The 19,082-nt window shown below is 37.2% G+C and overlaps 1 protein-coding gene across 1 annotated transcript in view; it reads left to right on the top strand.

The window, feature by feature from the left end:
- HHAT (hedgehog acyltransferase) overlaps positions 1 to 19,082 on the top strand; it is a 146,583-nt gene that overhangs the window by 73,996 nt on the left and 53,505 nt on the right. The window contains exons 9-10 of the mRNA XM_019612693.2: positions 5,287 to 5,488; positions 16,739 to 16,883. Of these exons, the coding sequence (XP_019468238.1) occupies positions 5,287 to 5,488; positions 16,739 to 16,883 (347 nt within the window). The remainder of the gene's footprint in view (positions 1 to 5,286; positions 5,489 to 16,738; positions 16,884 to 19,082) is intronic.

The following is a 19,082-nucleotide window of genomic DNA, read 5'->3' as shown; positions in this document are numbered from 1 at the left end:
TGTCTTGAATAAAGAAATGCCACTTTTAAATACCTTTGCTTTGGGGATTTTTATGATACCATTTACTTATTTTATCCAGTTCTCTAATGTTCACTTAATGAGTGAGAATTAAGATAAGTTGTGTAACTGGAACAGCTTGCTGGCTGGTAGGTAAGCCGATTTAAGCTACTGTATGTGGGAGTGAAAGTAAGGTACTTGAGTGTTAGAATATCCACACACAGTTGTGCTTTGTTTGTGAAAGTAACATCATGTTTAGCAGCTTTTAGTTTGAAATCAAAATACGGTGTGGAAACGTGAAAACTGATAGGATCTTTACCATAGAAGGGGAAGCCTGAGAATGTAGGTTTAGTAGTGTCAAGTCAGAGGGATAAAGTACTTTTTATTATATAGATTTTTCAATATTTATTAGTATTTGTGCCTCAGATGTCCCCCAGATGTTTTGAGATATAGCATGTGCATTGATTTCTGTCTTCTCCTTTCCCTGAACTCTTCCCCTTTGCCTTTCTCCTCTCTTCTGTCCCTCTGATATGCACAGGTTTTCCATCCAATGTATGAAACACCTTCTCTTGTGTCATTAGGGCACACCTAGCCAGCCTGGGAGAGCCTGGCCTGTGGTGTCCATGAGTTCCTGCTCAACAGTCTGTGTTGATACCTCCTCAGTCCTTTCAGCAGGAAGCATCTGGGCTCATCAAAGAGTACAGGTTGATCTGGTCTGCCCAATCTCACTGAACTGGCTAGCAACTCACTGTTTCCAAGGAAATGCGTAGGCCAGACAGAGGGCCAGAGAAGCCATCCGCTGCCAAGCTTAGAGTTCCTGTGTCCATCCATCCCACCCCACACACACACTGCAACAGACACAGATGACCTGGAAGCTGTTAAAAACAGTTGAAATGATACTCTCGGAAATGTGCTATAGGCTTGACAAAATTTATTTTTGATCCCATAAGATGATGTTGTATTTTTAAATACTTACCAAAACTGCATTTTTTTTTTTAAACTAAATATTTTCCTATTTGCAATTTTTATGGATCTTAAGAAGGGAACAGTTAACTGTTCATGTAAAATAACCTGGAAGGACACCAGCGGTTACCATCCTCAAATCCATTTGCTTTGATGTCCTTTTCTCTTTGGAAAATATTTCAGTACTTTCCTTCGTTTGTTTTTCTTTGGCTCACTACCAAATAACTGTTCAGTTTTCTTTCTGTGTGTGCATGTGAACTAAGTTAGAGTTGTTGCACACTGGCACCACATTTTTCAGATAAGCCTGCCTTCCTTGTACATCTGCAGTAAATGTGTACTCTGCTTATAAGCTGTTAAGAAATTCTGCTGCAAGGGTATTCCTTTGAATTGTGTTAGTCTGACATGAAGATCTGTTATTACTTTTACATGCTAGTAGTCCCCGACGTGTGGGTTCTGAGCTTCTCTGTGGATTTTCTGTGATTAGAGATGGAAATAGTCTTAAAAACTGCATGAAAGCTTAAAATGAGATATTTATGTAATGTTTCATGTGGCAGAGCAGATCAGCATGCTCTACAATAACCTCTTCGTATGTGCAAGCTTCTAGTTTCAAATCACAGTGTAGGAAAACCACAGGATACACTGAAGATACACAGTGGTAATGATAGCAAAGAAAAATCTGGAAAGCTTGCATGTGTAGGACATGTAGGACGTGAAATTATAATAGCCATGCCTCTTGATCTCTCTGTCTCTGTCTGTCTTTTCCACATCCTTTCCTCATTACGGATTATGGTAGTGAACTGGAGAACAAAACAGCTTACCTAATGTGCTGTAAGAACTTCCTTTTCTTCCCCATATGATTACTACTTGTTCAAATCTCAGCTGTCTCCACTTACTGGGGATTCTGGATGCCACAGTGAACATGAAGTCTTCACATTGTCTCTAAGAAGGAAGGGATAGACATGCTAAAAAGAAGGGTATTGCATATCAGTGTCATGCTGGTGTAACAAAACATCCTCAGCTGATTCCATTCTTAGAGCAGGCTTCTTGTATATTCTTGGATGTTTCATTTCACTCCAGGAAATGTATTAGCTTGAAGACATGGCAGAAAATGTGTCTTCTAAACAATTTTTTCTTGTGCAAGTAGTTGGAGATATAATTGTTATTTACAAAGCATGTACGTTATAAACGATAATATGTTTCTTCTATCTTCTGGCTTAATAATATTATTCACTGGTTTATTCTCCCTTGCATTTCACTTTTCTTTTGCATAAATATAACTTTCTCTACTCAAATGAGTACTCTTCTGTGTAAATGCATAGAGAAAGTATTGAGAAATTAGACTCTAATGTGCCGTGATGCTCAAAAATACGAAAAATGCGTTTTTATAATACAAAGGGCCCTTGTGGTGGTAAGCTAATTTTGGTTATATAAGGGAGCCCAAAGGGGCTGCTGGCAAGGGACCAGGATCTAGCTTTGGCTGCACACTGCCTGAGTTGCCTTCTTGCTTGTACTTAGGCCTGTCCACCCAAGACTGTGAATGGAAGCACGCAACATGGGTATGGGGTGTGTGCGATGAGATGGCCCACATAATTTTTCTGATGTCAGACCAAAGCTGGTTCTGTAATGTGATCATGGATTTCGCACATTTTTTTTTCTTTGTAAATAATGTAAGGACATACAAAAATGCTTTTCATACTGCTTGAGAAAAATGACTCAACATCCATCAGCCTCTTATACCTACTTGAAAATTGCCAGTGGGTGCCCACCCAAGCAAAGACATGGCCATGCAGTCTGAAGGCAGTTGGTGGCCTTGTGACAAGAAGTGGCAGCCAGTATGCATTCTGTTTTCTTCTGGTAGCTGGAGGGAAGGGAGAGAGGCTTTGCTTTCTGCTTTGCAATTTTCTACCAGGCAAAGCGGCCAAATCCCCCGAAGATTTCATGGCTCCGTTCGGCTTCTGTGCTTCTGCAGATAGTTCTTTACCAGGATAGCACAAGCAAATTTTCAATTGCGTAAATGCCATGGGCCTTGCTGGGAATTAAAACTCCACTGAACTTGAAGATTCACCATGATTTGAATTAGTGCTGCTCAATTGACTAACTGCTGTTGTTAAACACTAAAAATCTGAAAACAGCTTATTGTCCTCTGCGCAGTACTCTGTAAGCCATTCAAAGCAACTTAAACTGACCTAAGATTGCAAGTGAAAAAGCTGATTTGTTGCCTGTGCCCATTCCTGGCCTGGTAAGATTCCTCTATGGTGGCATCTGAGTTGCTTAAAGTAGTGTTTTTCAGTAAATATACAACCGTGGATGAACTTTGGTGAGGGCGACAGCGTCAGCAGTTTTGGCTCTATGGCAGCAGAGAGTAGACCAGGCTCCTTGAGAGATCACAATTCCTTGGCTTTGAGGAACACAGCTTGCAAGGGGAGCTGGTCATTGTAGCCAGCCTTACCTTCGAAGGAGAGAGGGAATGCTTTGCAAAAGTAGATCATAAGTAGGTGAGGTAACTTGGTCTTCCATCTCTGTAGTGCTTGGAGTAGGAGAAATTTGTCTGGCTCCAGTGAATGGAGAGCAGAGCCACTGACTGCTGCAAACATCATCCTTTCTTTAAGTACAGGATAGATGCATTATAAAAGAAGATACTGCATGCCACTGTCATGTTTGTGTATCAAAGTGTCATCAGTTTAATTTGATCTCAGGATCAGGCCTCATTCTCCAGATGCAGGGGCCTGTTTGCTTACAGGCTGTTCTGGCATGCCTGTCTGCTGTCAGACCCACTGATGGCAGCTGCAAGGATGCATTGTTCCCACTTGTGTTTTTTTGTCTGCATGATGTGAGAAGGCTAGGCCTGTGAAAAGAATAGGAAGGGGGAGAGAAGAAAAACAACATACATAAGAACTATTGACTTCAATTTCTATTTATTTTTGTGTGCTTGATAAAAATAAAAATAAAAAATCACACACTGAAAATCATTATAAATGTAATCAGATGTTCTTTGTAGCAGGTGGAGGGAACAAAGTGTATTGATATGATGCTTAGAGAGAATTTGAAGCACTTGAAAGGGTTGTTTTTTTTTTTAATGACTTTTCATTTACATCTTAATTACTCTCATTTTTACCCTGATATTGTATTTTACTTTCAAAGGTTAAAAATAAAGCACTACATCAATTTCCCTGTACAATCTCTGAGCTAGTATCCATTTCTGAATGTAAAAATTGAAAACTAAAAATGTCAGTGGAAAAAGAATTCCTTTAATTATCTTACCAAGTAGAAATAGTTTCACACATGACTAGGGTGCACTATGCCAAAGGACTGACAGCTGAAAGGAATTGTCACGGGCACTTCTCACACACCAGCTCCTCACTGCTGCTCATGAGCAGAGCTGTGACCCTATTGCCAGATGAACTTTTTCAAAGTGTTGACAGAAATACTTAACTTTTACAAATAAAGGCTCAGCGGTGACCATGCCTTATTTTCTAACTGGCAGAAGTGGATGCGGCCCTCTAGGCAGGTTGGAAGTGAAATGACCCAGAAATCAGCATCAGCTTTTGGAATCCCATTGCTCCTAGTGTTCCAGTTGAACAAGGACAACTTTCCTGACACTTCTAAGCATTAATTAAAGACTGAGGTTCTGACTCCTGGAGTCACTTTCAATCCAGATGCATAAATGCATGCTGTAATTTTTGTACAAGTATTTTTGGAGCAGGAGGATGGTACATATGCTGCAGAGGTCATTGAGGAAAAGTGAACCTGAAAGGGTAGTGCGAGAACTGGATAAGAGATACTTGCAGCTAATATAATTTTTAATAAAAGATTAAAAAATAAAGAAATTAAACACTTCTAAAAATAAAAAATACATCTTTGCTTGTGTCTGCATTTCTGATAAATGTAAAACGTTATGTTAGTTATGTCTATATATGACTTCAGAGAATGTTTTAAATTTTATTGTGAAGAGTGTTATAATTTAAATTCCCAAGATTACATATAATTTTTGTGCATGTAAGTTGGCTTACAACTACTGAAGTTTAAAAAGGCTGAATGCATTGTTCAAAGTTTTGAGAACATAATTTACCATACACGTTTGCCTAATACAGAATTCTCTTGACTGCAAAATCATATTTTTGCCAAACAGGATGGGTGCATAGTCCTTGAAGTGGTCTACAACTTTGCAGAAGCTGGGGCAGGTGGTGTAAATAGAGAGCGTCGGTTAGTCAAGTTTGTTTTTTATTAAATCATGAAATAACAAAATACTCTACAGTGGATTTTTTTTTTTCCTGAGAGTTCTATGAAAGCCATAATAACACTGCTTATCTCTCTCTTCACTTACAGGTACATTTATGTTCCCATGGGAGGATCTCAGTCCAGCCTGCCAGGAATGCTCTTTTCCACTGCCCTCACTTTTGCCTTTGTAAGCTACTGGCATGGAGGACAGAGCTATCTGTGGTACTGGGGAGTACTTAATTGGCTTGGAGTAATTGTGGAAAATAGTGTCAAGAGGATACTTTCTGTTCCACTTATTCAGGACTTAATTGTAAGTTGAATCTCTCTTCATTTTGTGTTCCTGTTTCCTGGCTCCATGCTTGTCTGTAATTCTTGGGTAGCGGTTTGCTTTAATCTGGATTAAAATTAGAGGTTAACAGGTACAAAAACATTCCCTTTCCCACCTTCTTCCATTTGATGTGAGCTGTGTAACTAGAATTCTTCAAAAAAGAACCAGGCAAACACTCAAATATGGATGGTCTTAAAAGCTTTCTCTGCAATGCTAGTATACGCAACTGCTTGTCACATTGTATATGATTAAACAGATGCCAGTTTTAGAGTTTCAGTATTTGTATTCTGATTTCACTCAGAATGACCTTAAAATATTCGTCTTCGCTAAGATTAGTAGTGTAATTTTCTAACCGTGTGTTTCCTGGTCAAGTGTGTGTAGCAGCTGAGTACATCTGGGAACAAACTTACTTTGGCAAATCCTAGGTCACCAAGCAATCCAGTAAAGAAAGTATTATTTTCTTTTGGAGACCTCTGATATTTTTACTTTACTTACACATTTTACCTTCGTTCAATTATACTTTTCTCCATATAGTGTTTGACAAGCACTCATATGCAAAAAGCACTGCTTTAATTTGATGGTCATTGTAGTCTGCAGGTTTGCTTAGTATTTAATCCCAAATCTTCTAATAACTATCTGTAAGAATAAGTAATTCTTATGTCTTTCTTCCTTACTAGAGATAGGGTGCTCAGAATTCATACACTGTAATACTGTGCTGGCAGTGACTCACTCTTCAGTCTTGATGCTCAAATAATTGTTTGTTCTCCATCCCTATTTCAGTATTTTTTTCTGAGAGGCTATGGCCATTGATTCAGCCAAGTAATTTAGTAGCCCATCACTGTGAATTTGGTGATTGTCTGGAAGCAGCTTTTTTTCTGTCCCTGAGAATAAGATAATCAGATCCATTAATTTGCCTTGTAGAGTGAAACTGAGCTTCAGCATCTGACCAGTTCCATACACAGGTCTCTGGATTGGAAATTTCAGCCATCAAATGAGGAATATGTAACTGTAGGGGCTCTGTACTTGATGCCGTTATATTGGATATTCTAAAAGAACTCTTAAGTAATTAAGTTCTTAAAAAAACATTAAAATGATAAAGACATGGCATTATAAAGGTGGGGTCATATGTGATGGATTCATTCTAAGTATAGTTAACCAGTGCTGCCAAAAAGGTTCATTTTTTGTACAATTAATCCCCTAACAAGGAACTATGTGCATTTTTCCCATCTCCTCCCTCCTTAATGTTCAGTTACAGAATTCAGGTGAATGGGAATAAAATATTTTTTTGGAAAAATTATGAAAAATAAGTTCAGTTTCAGTTTGGCTTCATTCTTAAAATTGAATTGATCACAAAGTATAACAGTAATTAAAGAAAAGCTGCTTCTATTATTTCCTACTGTACCCTCTCCCTTCTCTTGCAATAGATTTAGAAATCTAAATAAAGTGCATTTTATTCTTATCATTCACTGAATCCTGTGCTAAGAATATGTATAAAAAGAATTGAACCCTGCATTTATTCAGATTTTATGGTAATTTAAGTCTCAGCATTTCAAACTTAGCACAGTGTGAGCAAATAACCCTTTTATAGCTTTAAATTCAGTCTGTCAGGTTTTAAATGTCCTCTCAGGCATATTGAACTGAAACAAACAAGGAAGCACAAGCATTATTTATGAGAAGTAATACCAGCATATAAATAAATATTTACTGGAAACGGTGAATTTCCTGACCCAGAAATTTGGACCTGAAACTGGTCATCCACTCTGATTGCAAAACGGTGCCTAGTTTCCTGATTTCAGCTTTGGAAGAGCTGATGCACTTGCTTGCTGTTTTCAGCTCAAACCATTGTGAACTTTCATGCTTTAATGAGTTAGCAGTGAGAAGTTACCTGCAGATCATTTTTGGCTTAATAGAGGTTACTTGTTAGGTGAATGCAGTAACATTTTATTTCTTTTGATTAAAGCATTATATAAAGAATAACAATAGATGCTATGCATCATGAGCTTGGCTATATATGAGAACTATGCATTAAACTGGGGGAGTTTCACTGGATTTTTATCAGGATATTTATTTTTTCATAAGATATTTGAAACTGTAAAGAGCAAAATAGCGTTTTTTTTCCCACTAATTCAATATTAATTTCCTACAGATGAACAGAGATCCCAGTAGTAACTCATTTGAAGTCAATGACAGAATTTGTATTGGCTTTTAATAAATAATGGGTCAGATTTATGAAAGAAAATGCTAATGGCTGTCATTCTTCCCATGATTTCATTTTTTCTCTCCTCTTTCTCCTTAAAGGAAACAAGATAGAAATCTATACCCAAAAAAGTGACATCTTGGTTTAGAAATACATTTCAGATGATTTAAACTTTAAAATATCTGACAGTATCTTTAAACTAATGGCTCTGGAAATTGTCCAAAAGAAGATGTAGCAAAGAGGATGAAGTTGACAGATGGTTAAAATTAATGTTTTAATTTCAGTTGAAACAGTAGCATTTATTTTCTTAGTTGTTTCCTGGTAAAGTGAAAAGATGTCATTTGAATTTTTTAAATTGAGACACAAAGATATGTCATCTAAAAATCCTGCTGCAATGAATTTCTGGTGTGAAATCATATTCCTAACTTTACTTAGAAAGGACCTAAATGCACTGTGAGCATCTCACCTTGGAAAGCCAACTAATATTAAGCGTTGCTTTTATTTATAATATTCTTTACTACTCTTGTACGTATTTTGAGTTTTTGAACTGCAAAATACTTTGATTTATAAATTTTTATTTATGGCTGTGACACAGTGAACTGATTCAGGCAATTTCAGTCCACTATAAATGCTTTTTCCCCCTTCCTTGTAAAAGGGAAAATATTTTGTATGATGTCCATGGTTTTGGTTAGTGTGCTCCATTAGGGGATTTTTTCCACTGGGAGAATGAACTCTGTACATTTGTCTCTATAGTTGAAATATCACATTTGTTCTGGATACTGGGGACATGGCAATGATAATCTGCAATCTCAACACTGGATAGAACAGGATTTTAGAAGAATTTCGAAGGGTTGACTCTAATAAGGGTTATTCTGGTCTGATTTTTTTTTTCTTTTTTCTTTAATCTGTGTAATTTGGTTGCCCGTGTTTTCTGCTCAAAGCATCAATATTTCTATAGTTATTCATAATAAATGATGAAATGAACTTGCAGAGATCTGAAGTGGAACATGGAGAGATACTGCATGGTGTGCCCAGCTGTTCTTTAGCGCACACTAGGCTTTGGTCTTTATTTTGCTTTGTTTGCTGGAAAGAATATAATACTGGTTTACTAAATCTCGGAAGCCTGTCTCACATTTTCTCCTTTACTAATAGCTTTGTGTAATTAATTTACATTTTTATTGCAACATGGTGATTCATTTAAGTGACAGGCATTGCAACAATGCTTTCTTCTCAATCTTCTTGTGTTTGCTGTAGACTTCTGCTGGGTTGGTCTCTTCACTGTCTGAGAATGTATAATGATGTAAGGCAAGGTAGTTGAACAAAGTCCTTTAATCAGATTCAGATACCCTGTAGTGCTGAAATCTTTTTCTGAGTTACAGATATCATTCATAGTGTCAAAACCTAGGCCAATGCATAGAGCTTGCTGTCACACTCTGAGGAGCAAAGAGCAGGCATCTTGCATTTCTAGAGCCAGTGGTTAAATGCTTTCTACCTGCCTCCCCCTGAACACTGAATTCAATCATAACATTCTTCTAACCAGAAACCTCTACTAGCAGATGTTCTCTTGACTCGAAATTAATGGAAACTCCTTTCTCTTGATGTGAACAGAATGTTTGTCATGGCAGATTTGTGAACACTGATTGTTAATGTACGGTACCTAGAACAAGGAAGCTGAGTTATCAAGGTGCTGTTTAATACTGAGTAGCTGAAAGGTGAATGTAGTTTTCAATTGCTTCCAGCTTTGCCAATAATAGTTCTGAGTCAAGAAATCCTTGCCTTGATTCTGCCTTGCTAGATTTTTTTTCAACTTTCTCAACGCTTTTCTTTTATCTTCATGTAAGTGGATCCCAAAGCATTCAGAGAACCCTGCTAGAAATGCACAAAACACAGAAAGACACGTACTTGCATTCTGACTCTGGTTTCCTTTGCTTAGGGAAGTTCTTGCTGCAAACTCAGTAATAGTTTGATAAGCGTTTTGCATTAAGGACAAGCATTACAATATGATAAAAGCTTCAGTGACGTAAGTGCCTGCAGCAGGATTTCAGAGATAACATTCTATCATTTCCTACCTTCTGAGTATGAGCATTGCTTTTTTGTCAAGTGTGTGCAAGAAACATTAATTTTGATGCCATCGGTGGCATCGCTGCTGTGCTTTTTCATCTGTCTTTAACCAGGTGCTGCTCTGCTTCAGACAGCAATGTTAGCTGTGAACCCCATTATGTAGCTGCCAGTTGTCATAACAAATAAATATTTCTCCAATCCAGCATTATTTACCTCCTGTTCTACTTCGGAGACATCAAGTAGTTTTCTGGTGCTCTAGTCATATTGTAGTTTGAGAAGCAAGTCATGTTACAGGGTGAAAAGAAGGTGAAGCTGATAATGCAGTTCTTTTTTACTATTATGTCAATATAGCCTCCTCTGTTGTTCACCTTAAAAATCTGTGCAAACAATAGAAACTAGCATTACTGGAAAAAGAAGGTAAAGTATCAAGGAGCAGTTGCATGGTCTTGTCTTTCCACTGTACCTTTCAGAACCATGTGCAATAATGCACAGTATAACAGCCTCAGAATCTTGCAAGCTTTCAAATAAGGTCTGTATTTGCAGAGTTTATCAGATATATCCATGGGGACTATTAGTGTGTATTGTCAGTTGTTAACACTTTCTCGGTGGCAATGCAGGAGGACCATAAGGGCAGGACCTCGTGCAAAAATCTGCACTAATGATTAGACAAGTTTGACCAGCTTTCAGTTTAGATAGAATTAAAAAGATAAAAACATCAAAATGTGGATGAGAGATGAGGGTGCCAGAACAGGCAGAATGGGAACTAGAAGGCCAAAAATAAGAATGTCAACCTGGACAAGGTTGCATAACTCTTGCAAACCATCCTACTTGGTGGGAGCTGAGGCACATTTTATAGAAATACATGTACTGCCATTACTTGGTTGGATTCCCTGCTTTAAACAAACAAAAAAACCCACCAAAAACGAGGATGGTGTGTTTCAATGCTGTTCATTTTGTACTTTTCACAAGCTGCCACTTTTTAAAAAAAAAATGTTTGGGCAGGTTCTTTGAGGGTGATGAGGAAATATAGGAACAAGTACAGAAATTTACTTCTGCGTATGTCAACTTTCACACATGCATCCTTAACTGTGGTGCGTACGTTTGAGCTGGTAGGAGGCTTTCTTCAAACTGAAAGGGGTTTGGCTCTTTGCTGAGCGATGCTATAAATGTAGATCTTCTGGAAAATCTAAAAATGAACTGGTTCTGGTGCAAGACAACATTTCGATGAGTGAATGTTTAGTAAGGCATCAATAGAGAAGATGAGTATCTTTTCAAATACTATATATAGCATTTATTTCTAAGTTCAGAAACAAGTTCTATTTGTGAACATAGATCTTAACTGAGAGCTGTTTGATTTTAATTGTGTGGTTCTTTTTTTTATAGAAGTGACGTGTTCTCAGTAGGGAATTACAGGTTATTTGCATCATCCTGTCTCAGAAAAATGTTGTCAGTGCCCTCTTTCCTGTGTGAACCTTCTGGGAGCTGATCTGTACATTTGCTTTGGAATGAAAGTATATGCTCTGGGGAGCAACAGGAGTTGACCTCCGAGCCATAGTTAGACTTGGAGTGAAGGGAGGGATAACCACAAGCAAAACAAGCTGCCAAAAGAGTAAAGCAAACAAAAGTGAAGGGTTGGGCTTGGGCTAGAGCTAGATGGAATGTGGAGCAAACAGGAAGGATTACATGATTATTGAAGAGTACAGTATATGTTGGTGGGAAATTAAATTTGTTCTTCCGTTTGCTGCAGACGTTGTAGATGGATGAGATCTTGGTAGCGCATCTTGCTTACGTTCTACTTACCGGCTTGTTTCTTATCTTGTTATTGTTATAGCAATGCTGGGAATTCCATAATTTCTTCTGCTTTATTTCATAATTTGGTATTTTCCATCCATATTCAAACCAAATTCTTTATTTTTGTTGCTTTTCTTCTTCTGTTCTGTGGTAAAGTCTCTGCTGTTACCCCATCTACCAGCTTCCTTCAGTTTCAGAGAGTAGGAAGAGGTCTCCCAGTGACATTTCAACTTCTTATCAGCTGCCTTTCCATTGCTCCTGCTGCTTCTCAAGCCTGATTTCTACCAACATTTTATTAATGATTGCATGTACTCCCTCCCTCCATTTCTGCAGTCCCTCAAATGCACTTTTGTCACTTATTACCCATTGACAGTGTGCATTAACAAGTTCTTTCAGAAGTTGCTGCACTGCTTGGACTCAGCCCATTGTCATTTCTACTGCTCACTTCAGAAAATAAATACGTTGACATTCTGTTTGGCAGAGCTTTGTCACAACTTGCAGCCTTTCCTCCATCCCATCTGCTCCCCCAGCTGCTCAGTCACACCCTGCCCTGCATTTCAGTGTCCGTAACTGAAGCTAGATAAAATAGCCAATAACTGTTAGTCAGGATGTATCACTTCCCTTCCCACTGTCCCATCTGCTCCTCGCTCTCTTTCAGTTTTTCTCCTGTTCTCTTGCTTTTATGTGTTGCTGTTATTTTTGGCAAATGGCTGCATTGCGGATGACCCAGATTCAAGGGAGGCATTGAAGTATTTGCTCATGTGTTAATGGAGGTGATTAGCAGGGCTCAGAGGTCAGTTTTGAAGAGTTGACCTTTATTTATCTAGGAATATTTTTGGAAAGGAAGCACTTTAAAGTGCTTTTGAGATTGGCAGGATAGTCTCTCTCTCTTCTGTAGAGAAGTAAACAAGAATGTGCCTTACTCTTTAGTTGAGAGCAGTGGACAGTTAGAGCTGAACTTTAGGTCCTTAGATTACACTGGTAACAGGCATTCCAATTAGCAATTTGAGATTTTCTTCCACTGATTTTCCTAGTATGCATAAGGACACATCTATGCTCCTCTTGTAACATAGTGACTGTAACATCCCACAAATTTCAGTTGCTTCATCGCCTCCCTGCCAAAATCCTTTACAACCTTTATGAACAGCCTGTTGGAAAGAAGATTTAATTTTATTCTCCTAATGTACATATGAGTCAACATTAAATTACCTTTTAAACATTGCTTCTCTAGTAAAAAGAAGTTGAAAGATGGAGCTGTAGTGCCCTTGAGAAGAATACTTACTTCCCTTTGTACATTTGGGAGGCAGTGGAACATAATGGAAGGACTAGGTTTTGCATAGTGAATTTACTTGACTTCTTCAACACAACAAACAGCACAGATTATATTAATCTTATAAAGTTTTTTACAAATAGATCGACTGTTAGGGTTAATTGGGTTAGGATTAAATCTGTAAATACTAATTACGTCATAAATATTTTACGTTTAAACTTGGACAATTCTACTAAAAATTGTATTAGAGTATTTTCACCCTTTGAAAACCAAAGGCAGATGAAAATAAAGTAATGTAATCTGTACTGTTACAGTTTGTAGTCTCAAGCACATCTTTCATGTCATGCTGGCCATAGTATCTGACAGTCTTATTCCACAGCACATATGTTCCTATGAGAAACATTCAACTGGCTCTCCAGTTTTACCAGGCTCTCTGATTTTGTTTGCTTGGATTACCAAGTCTCTGGAAGGGTAGTTCAAAAAGAAATAAATGTGAATCTGTTTTGCTCCATAAAGATGTATACTTGCAAACTCCAGAGTATCATCCAGGCAGCTATAGCCTCAGCGTCATTTTAACATGAAGTGCTCTTTCATCACTTTCCTGACAGTATTTCCAACAGGAAAGGAGAGGAGGCAAAGAGGCAGCAGAAAAAAATCCAAAAAAACTCCACAGTAGTTGCTGCGTGTATTGTTGCAATGGAATGTATTGTTAAAGGCATTAAATTGTGTAATGAAGAATTGTGGATGTGATCTTTGTTTTTTAATATTTTATCTTCTTTGATGAAAATGACATGTTTTATATTCAGAAAGATGTAAATGCTGGTAGATATTTAAATCACAAATGTTACTATGGAATATCAAGAGCAGTTTTAGTCCTTCTGCATACATATATTGATGCTTCTAGCATAATAATTTGAGCACAGTAACTACTCAGGTACTCCTATAGGTAGCTTTTTCAGATGACATGAGATGCTAAGAGAACTTTTTTTATTTGTTACCTTTGTGGCAGCTGGGTAAAAGCTGCACTGACATCAGAGACTCTCAAGAAAATTTGTACTGCTTTTTTGGATTGATGCCTAGCAACATTAGTGGAAATTAGCTACAGTACAGCCCAGAAATTGTTCAATTCTAAATCATTTCTGTCTTAAACTACTCCCTTATACCTTACAAATGACCAAAGGCTTTTATGGTTCATTTGTACTGTTTAACATATAGCACTTTTGTAGAGCATGATGTATTTTATACGACAGGTTTGTTTATTTTTTTAGTAACTGTATTCATTAAAAGAAAAATAATAATAATCAGAGCTTTTTTGGCCAGACATGTTGTTTGCCTTAGTCTTACTGCTTTGGGTTGCAAAACAGATCTCACAAACTTACTGGCTCGAATCAACACCTTAGTGGAAAATGCCATCAAACACAACCTCTCTGATGGATTGCCCATCTCTAACTCTTTTTCCTAACTGAAACTTTTTCTCTATGGAGTTGATGCAAAAGTTTGTTAGAGAAAAGGAGAGTGAGAATAGATCTAGTGATATGCTATATAGGTAAGCTGAATTGATCAACACAATGTAAGAAGAGTGACTTTGAATACAAAAATCCATACCTGTTCCTTAATTAAATTCGGTTGTTAACACAGATTTAATAGCAAGATTTGGAACATTTCATTTGTATGCATTTATGCATTGTAAAAAGGCACGTGCTTTGCTATATGGGAATACACGCTCATACTGTGCATTTCAGAAGGAGGCAAGATATCCTCTACCTGTCTGGGAATTGAAAGAAAACATTATGGGCAACTTTGGAGATGCAGTGTACTAAAAAGAGAGAGATTTTACTAAGTAACTGCGTCCATGAATATTTGTATAATTTTCTTATATTCTCTGCCCTTTCCCTATCATACACTAGTTTTGATCCAGAGTTTTCAGAGGAAAATCTCACTCTATATTCATACATGGGTGTTTTTCCCAGTGTTTTATGGAAGATTGACTTCCAGTATTACACATACAGGCAGATAGAAGCTTATCTATCTGTGTCTTTGTGCTGGCTCAGGCTGACTCATACACTAGATATAGTTCCTGCTGGGACTGACATTTGATTTACCAGAGATCTACTTTGCCGTAATACATTAAAATTATGTTTTTATGCTTGTAATTCATTTATTTGAAATTTTGTAACTTAATAATCTAGCAGTTGAAACATTTGTTCCGATGCTTATAGAACTAGCAAACTAGTAATTTGTCCAGAAATGTATTTTTAAGTCTCTTTTGACTTTGTGCTAATGTTGTTTCAGGTATCTGAGCATGAACTGTAGTCTGGCTGCAGCTATTAAAGATTAATTACTGGTCTGTTTTTGTTGTTGTTGTTGTTTGGTTTTTTTTCTTTTTCCTTTTTTATGCTACAGTCACATGACTGTTTTCTGCAACATCAACATTTATGACATGAAGGCTGAGAACCTCCTGATATTTTTCTTAGTTTCCATGCACTGACGAATGCTTATTACTTTGCAAGAATCACTCAGTCTTTTGCAGATTCAGGCACTATATGAGGAAGCTTTCAGTCTGGGGACGTGATAAACAAGATGTTACTTTTTATGCAGTTGTGTAATGAGGTAGTATTTCCCTGAGATATGAGGACTGGAGAAAGCTAAAGCTTTCTACTTTTTCTTTCACAGTCTTTCTGCGGTCTCCCTTGCTGCACTCGCATTTCAAGTGATAATACAAAATATAAATATAGGAAAAGATGAACTAGTGTATGATAGAGTCTTGCTTTATTTGGATTGTTAGGACAACAATACAGGAACTTTACAACAGATGTTTACAGTCTTCAAATATGAGCAGTAATAGTTGCAATGAAAAGTATTGGGATTGCATATGTATTTAAGTAATCTTCATATGGAAATTATCTGTTTATTAAGAGACTCAATTTAGTCACCAGTTCGGATCTGACTAGATTCTTTCAGTGAAGTCTAATTAATTAACCAAAGCATTTCAGACTTCAGAATTTTTTTACGCTACTTGTTTTGTACTGATGTGCTTTACTTCATAGGAAATCCATTACAAAGTATTGTCAGCCCCAGAAGCATGTTGTTTATTGCATACACTATCAACAAAAAGATATTCAAGAACTACATTTAAAAAATTAAGACACCAAATATATAGAACTGTGTCTAGTTCTGGGTTTCCTGGTACAAAAAGAGCATGGATATATTGGAATGAGTCCATCAAAGGACAACAAAAGCGATGAAAGGGGAGTGGAGCATCTTCTGTATAAAAAGTAGCTGAGAGTGTAGGGTCTGTTCAGCCTGGAGAAGAGAAGGCTCAGAGGGATCTTACCATATGTATAGATAACAAAATGTAAGGTGGAAGAAACCAGCTTGGCACAGTTCTGCTCTAGCTAACTCTTCTTTGAATAGGGGTTGGACTAGGTGACCTCCAGAGGTCCCTTTGAACTTTAACTATAATTCAGTTCTGTTTTTGTCATAAAATCTTACCCTAAGTTAAATGGCCTTGGTGAGAGTTCATAAAACAACAGAATGGTTTGGTCTGGAGGAGACTTTTAGGATCATGTAGTTCCAACCACCCTGCTATAGGCAGGGACACCTCCCTTTAGACCAGATTGCTCACAGCCCCATCCAGCCTGGCCTTGATTGCTTCCATGGATCCACAGCCTCACTGGGCAACCTGTTCCAGTGTCTCACCACCCTCACAGTACAGAATTTCTTGCTAATATCTGGTCTAAATCTTCCCTCTTGCAGTTCTGCTAGATATGTTAAAGGCTTTGGAAACTAATCCATAAGGATTTAAGCTTGTATGTAAACACTGTTTATCATAACCACAATGTCTTTTTCTAACAATGCTTGAAAAATTGTAGGGGCTGTTAAATTTATCTGCACCTTTTGTTTTGCCCTTTAGGAACGTTTCTTCTCGCCAAGAGTTCATCGTCGACTTCATGCTGTCCTAGCATCTGTTTGCACTTCAATGTTGATTTTATCAAATCTAATATTTCTTGGAGGAAATCATGTTGGAAAAATCTACTGGAACAGGATCTTTATAGAAGGCAAGTTTATTTCATGTGCTTTGTAGATAATAGAACTTTCCAAAAATTACCATGGGTAGACTGAGCCAGGTTCTTTCTCAGTGCAAATTAGGAGAAGGTTTTTTTCCGTTCCTGTTCAAAGCCATCAAAAATCTGCCCGATACAATCTAAATAACAATGCAGGCTGTGTGACTATAAAGTAACACTGGCTTTCTCCCAGGAAGTACAGAAAAGAATTATCATGCTTCTCTGTCACTGAAATCACTGAAGATTGAATAGTAAATGTGTGATAGGTTAGCCAGGTGGGATTTTTGTTCTTCTCTATATTTCAGATTCATCAACAGGAGAAGATGTACTAAAGCCAACCCCTTTGATTCTGCAGATGGTTAGTGAATTATGTCTGCATTTTTACGGCATGACTGAATGATTGACACTGATTTTGTAGTGGATCTGTCAGGGTAGGGACCTTCCTAATATAAGGAAGGTGGCTATATCAGCTCGTGACACTGTTGAAAAAGCATTATGTAGCTTTGTGCTGTGAACTCAACCACTGGATAAATCCAGATTTATTTATTTATTTATTTATTTGTTATTTAGCTAGAGCTCATAAGCAAGACCAGTTCATTTCTGAGGTTTTTATTGCTATTGGAGGGCTACTTTGTCAAAAAAAAAAAAAGGTGTTGCAGAGGAATTCTTCTTCCCTGCTGAAGTAGTACTAGGAAGCTTCTGTGCTTAGAAGTTCTCCCCTATGAAGACTGCCATTCCTCCTTCATGCAATCTTTTTTTATGTTCCTTGTGGTGCTGTAGTGATCAGTGCTGGAGTCCTACTTAAGAATAGCCATATGATGAGACTATGAAAGAGTAAGTTATGTAGCTCAAATGAATTATTTATCTTCTCTGCTTAAGAGAAAATTGTTGAAGCAGCACTGAGGTGGTCACATTTTTACTATAAAAAGTAGTTGAAGTTTTTTTGTTAATGCTGGGCAGGATGAGATTGAATATTTGTTTTTGTGCTTTGGTCTGAAAACACGAAACATTTGTTCACAGTTTTCTTTAAAATAGCTTCATTTTCTGTTGAATTCTGTTCATTCTTCACAATCAGTTGGCTAATGCTTTCAGTATGAAAACACTAGCTAAGAGAATAAGTTTAGAAGTACAATTGAGCATCAAACCTTATAGATAAAAAAAAATCTAATGACATTTTCCTTTCATTTTTATAGCTTAATGCAAACTATTTTCTAAATAAAATTTTGGTATTAGCAGTTACTGAATGCTGCTTTTTGAATCCAAGAAGGACAATATTTTAACAAGTAGAACAGTATTAAATCAGACCAATTATTAATTGTTTTTCTAGAGTGGCGATGTTATTTTGTTTTTTTTTCCTATTTAATATATATTTTTTTATTAAGAGATACCATCTGTCTGAGATAGGGAGCACAAATTAGTTTGATTATTTGCAATTTGTTTCATGTACTGGTTGAGTTGGGAAGGGACCTCTGGAGATCATCTGGTCAACAAGGCCAACAAGCCTGTTCAAGCAGGGGTACCATGCTTGATGTGTTTCCATAATGTGTTAAACTAACTTTAACTTTAGAACTTAAGAGCTTTTGCTTTGTGCAGCTCACACTGTACTAGTACAAATAGTACAGTACTGGTACAAATACACACTGTACTAAGTGTTAAGCTAGATTTATCTGTATTCTCAGATCACACGGATGACTATGAGCATATTTACTACTGGTTCTCACAAATCACATACATTAACTGAGAATCAGCTAAGATTTCATTGCATCTGCACTCCTGCTCCACTATAGTTTGCATACAATTGAATAAATGCTGTACATTGCAGGCCAGTCAAGTCCTTGAGGACTATTCAAAACTGTTGTCTTCAATTTAAAGTAAATTTAAGTGTTGATTGATAGAAGACATAATACAAACTTACTTGCATCCTTCTGAGGTAAGGAGAAGAGATCAGTATGAAAGACTAACTGCAGAAAGCTGTCCACCTGCATGCACATCAGCTGCGCAAGAATAGTCGTTTTCCTTCTTTTGTTTAAATCCCATGGAATTGTTTGTATAAGAACTTGCATGCATAGCAGTAGGTGGAAGGTAGAAAGAGAATAGATTTGCATCACATGGTTTATAAATAGAACTGGCATTTGTAGATCACTAGCAAAATTATTCAAGGTCATGGATGCCCAACTTGAGCAATAAAATATG

Source organism: Meleagris gallopavo, chromosome 2 (genome assembly GCF_000146605.3).
Source record: "Meleagris gallopavo isolate NT-WF06-2002-E0010 breed Aviagen turkey brand Nicholas breeding stock chromosome 2, Turkey_5.1, whole genome shotgun sequence".
NCBI classification, from domain to species: Eukaryota; Metazoa; Chordata; class Aves; order Galliformes; family Phasianidae; genus Meleagris; species Meleagris gallopavo.
Note: the sequence above shows the minus strand (reverse complement) of the source record. Positions and strands in the feature narration are given on the sequence as shown.